Source organism: Leptonychotes weddellii, chromosome 2 (assembly GCF_054177405.1).
Source record: "Leptonychotes weddellii isolate Sample4059 chromosome 2, ASM5417740v2, whole genome shotgun sequence".
NCBI lineage: Eukaryota > Metazoa > Chordata > Mammalia > Carnivora > Phocidae > Leptonychotes > Leptonychotes weddellii.
The window spans coordinates 41063828-41066990 of record NC_138370.1 but is presented as its reverse complement, the minus strand read 5'-3'; the positions used below and the strand labels follow the sequence as shown (position 1 = coordinate 41066990).

Here is a 3163-nt window from a genome sequence, read left to right as displayed (position 1 = left end):
GATGCGGGACTCGATCCCGGGACTCCAGGATCATGACCTGAGCCGAAGGCAGTCGCTTAACCGACTGAGCCACCCAGGCGCCCCATTTTTGAGATTTTAATACAAATACACTATAATCATTTACGGTAATCCTTTACAGTAAATGCAGTGTGCAAAGATCTGTTTTCCCCTGACTTGCTAGGGTTTGATGTACCATCCTTGAGATATTTTTTGAAAAAAATCAGGGAAAGAAAATCAGTAGTTTTTAAAGAGATAGTGGGTAGTTGCCAGCTCTTACTGATCAGACAACCTGCAGTGGGCATTCCAGGACCCAAAGCAGTCCCCTGTGTCTTCTCTGCCCCCCTGGTGAGCTGGGTGACCAGCCATGATGGGCAGATGGACCAAGGATCCTGGCCAGCTCTCTATGTCATGGACTGTTGGCACTAGATTTCTAGCTCTGCAGATATGCTCAAAAGACAGGCTTGGAGAATTTTCCAGAGCCACAGACTCAGAGGAGGAAGAACCTAGGTTTAAGAGTTAAAGCTCTGGATTCAATCCTGGCCCCATAAATCATTCTGTGTCTTTAAGCAAGTGATTTACTTTTGTGGACCTCAATTTCATCCCTGGTAATACTTAAGGTAGAAGAGATGTGATTATTGGAGAGAGTGGATATCCACAGCACCTGAGTAGTGTGTGGTACCTAGTTTCTCTCCGGAAATGATCCCTCGGGGGACTAGCACAGCGAGAGTAGCTCCAGGTCTGAGCACATAGACTGAGATCAGTGTTTCTCAAAGTGTGGTCAACGTCCTTTCACCAGTCTCCAAGGAGGTAAGGGCCTTGCACCCAAAGGTGAATCAGTGATGTCACTAAGAGGACACTGGTTAGTCCAGTTGCCAGTGTTTTCCAGAGCAAGACTTTGTCGATGAAGGAAGCTGCGTGTTGATTTACATTCTGGGGCGAGCTCTGTATTTTGTTACAGACTGACGACACACGGCATGTGGCTGGGCATTTAGAGTATCTCCGCTTTGGGTCCTGGCTCCATGAACTGATTTCCATTCATGTTTTTATCCTTTTTTAGCCTTCCCTTCACATTTCTGCCTTGTTTTTTCCCCATCTCCGGGCAGACTGTTCTTCCAACAACCCCGCTCAGGTCCAGCTGCGACAGGAACTTAATAATTCCCTCCAGATTGCTGAGAAGTTCACCAGGCTGTACGAGGAGCTGCTGCAGTCCTATCAGGAGAAGATGTTCAACACGTCCTCCCTGCTGAAGCAGCTGAATGAGCAGTTTAGTTGGGTGTCCCAGCTGGCTAATCTCACTCAAAGTGAAGACCCATTCTATCTCCAGGTCACAACGGTGAGTCACGTCCTGGCCACACACTGAAGCTCGGTGGGGCGGGTATGGTCTGGCGGCGATATGACCCTCCCCTGAAAGCAAAATGGGAGGAAGATATTAAAGGGGGCACTTAAGCTTTGGATCGAGCATTTGCCATATGGCAGGAAACATAAAAACTTTGAAGTACATTGATGCATGGAAGCCTCATCTCCCGGTGAGGTGTAGAATGCCATGACCCCATTTTTTTTTTTTTTAGAAAGGGGCAAAGGGAGAGGGAGAAAAAGAATCTTAAGCAAGCCCCATGCCCCAGCGTGGAGCCCAAGGTGGGGCTCGATCTCACGACCCCGAGATCATGACCTGAGCTGAAATCAAGAGTCAGATGCCAACAGGCACCCAGGTGCCCCCATTGTGACCCCATTCATGGTTGAAGAAAGTGAGAGATTCAACAGCTTGCCCTAGGTTTAAGAACTGACAGGTGGCTTACCTAGGCATTAGAACCTGTCTGCCTGGCTGAAAAGCCTGTGCTTTTCCCACGAGGGTGCCTCGCTGCCCTGTGACACGTAGCTTGGCTCATGAATTGGTGTGTTACCCTCTACCAGTAATAGAAAGCCTCTCTCTAGTGCTGGGAAGCTTTTTTTTGTTTTTCTTGCCCCGATTCCTTTTCTGCCACTGGCCCAACCAGGGGCTGCCCAAAGAAAACATGGTGGCTTAAAAACCAGTTTTCCTCTGGGAGTGCTCCCCATGGGCTGGTCATTTGCAGATAGGATTGACTCCTACAAACAAGCATCTCTGAATTAGGGCCCTCCTGCTCATGGAATGTTACGGATGTCAAACTGAGTAAAAAGCAAAGCGGTCACCTGACCACATCTGAGCCTGGCTTTTGTTGCAAAAGGAGTCCATTTTGACCAATATTTCAGTCCTTCTCTTACCCTTTCTCCTCCTAGGTGGGGTCCCAGACTTCTGACTCCAGCGTTCCCACTGGGGTCACTAAGGTGGTTGTGAAGCTCTTCGATTCCGACCCCATCACTGTGATGATCCCAGAAGACGTCTCCAGGAACAATCCTAAATTTATGGAGACTGTGGCAGAGAAAGCCCTTCAGGAATACCGCCATAAGAACCGGTGAGTACGCAGGCCTCAGCTGTGCTCCGTCCCTGCCCAGCAGGGCCCTGGGACCCAGAAAAAAGGCCGCGCAGATCCAGCCTGGGAACGATTGCTCCTATAGCCAGAGCCCAGGCACGAAGCCAGAAAAATCTCTGGAAATTCTAATTTTCCTTTGGAGGATGTTCTTTCTTTGTTGAGAAGCATTTATCCGTGAGTGTCCAGCCCTCACCTTCCATTCTCCTCCATTTTGTTTTCAGGGAGGAATGAGATGTGACCACTGCCTCTCCAAATAGGGGGCTGCCTGAGTTCCGTTGCCCCCGAGATGAGTGATAGGCCCCTAGAGAGAGCTCCGCATGTCACTGAGTGGACCGGGCCTTGCCTCGAGGCCCTTCTGTCCCCTCACCCAGCCTTTCCTCCCTCCGGACTCCGCACCGTAACGCCGCGTTCGCTGATCATGGGAAGAACTCCTGTGTGCCACTAACTCAATAAAACCGCCAGTAATCTGAACGCTCTGGGTGTCCTGCTTTTATACTGGGTTTTTCCATCTCCCACGAGCCTTCATTTTGGTATGGAAAAAAAAAAAGTAGAAAAGAAAAGCACTAGCTAAGATGGTATAAGGACTATCACATAATTGAGAATAAAAGGAGTGCGACAAAGTTAAACCAAGGATTTCTTGCTTTTAGGAGCAGAAATGTGTTCTTAATGGCCAAGTAAAATACATTTCTGAAAAGTGAATCTTGTCCATTCCA

General features: G+C 48.8%; 1 protein-coding gene across 1 annotated transcript in view; it reads left to right on the top strand.

Annotated features, from left to right (window-relative positions):
• Window positions 1–2921, top strand: part of CLU (clusterin) — a 10373-nt gene extending 7452 nt beyond the window's left edge. Inside the window, exons 4-7 of the mRNA XM_081812904.1 lie at window positions 774–807; window positions 1058–1333; window positions 2257–2432; window positions 2672–2921. Of these exons, the coding sequence (XP_081669030.1) occupies window positions 774–807; window positions 1058–1333; window positions 2257–2432; window positions 2672–2681 (496 nt within the window). The 3' untranslated portion in view covers window positions 2682–2921. The remainder of the gene's footprint in view (window positions 1–773; window positions 808–1057; window positions 1334–2256; window positions 2433–2671) is intronic.
• The last annotated feature ends 242 nt before the right edge of the window (window positions 2922–3163 follow it).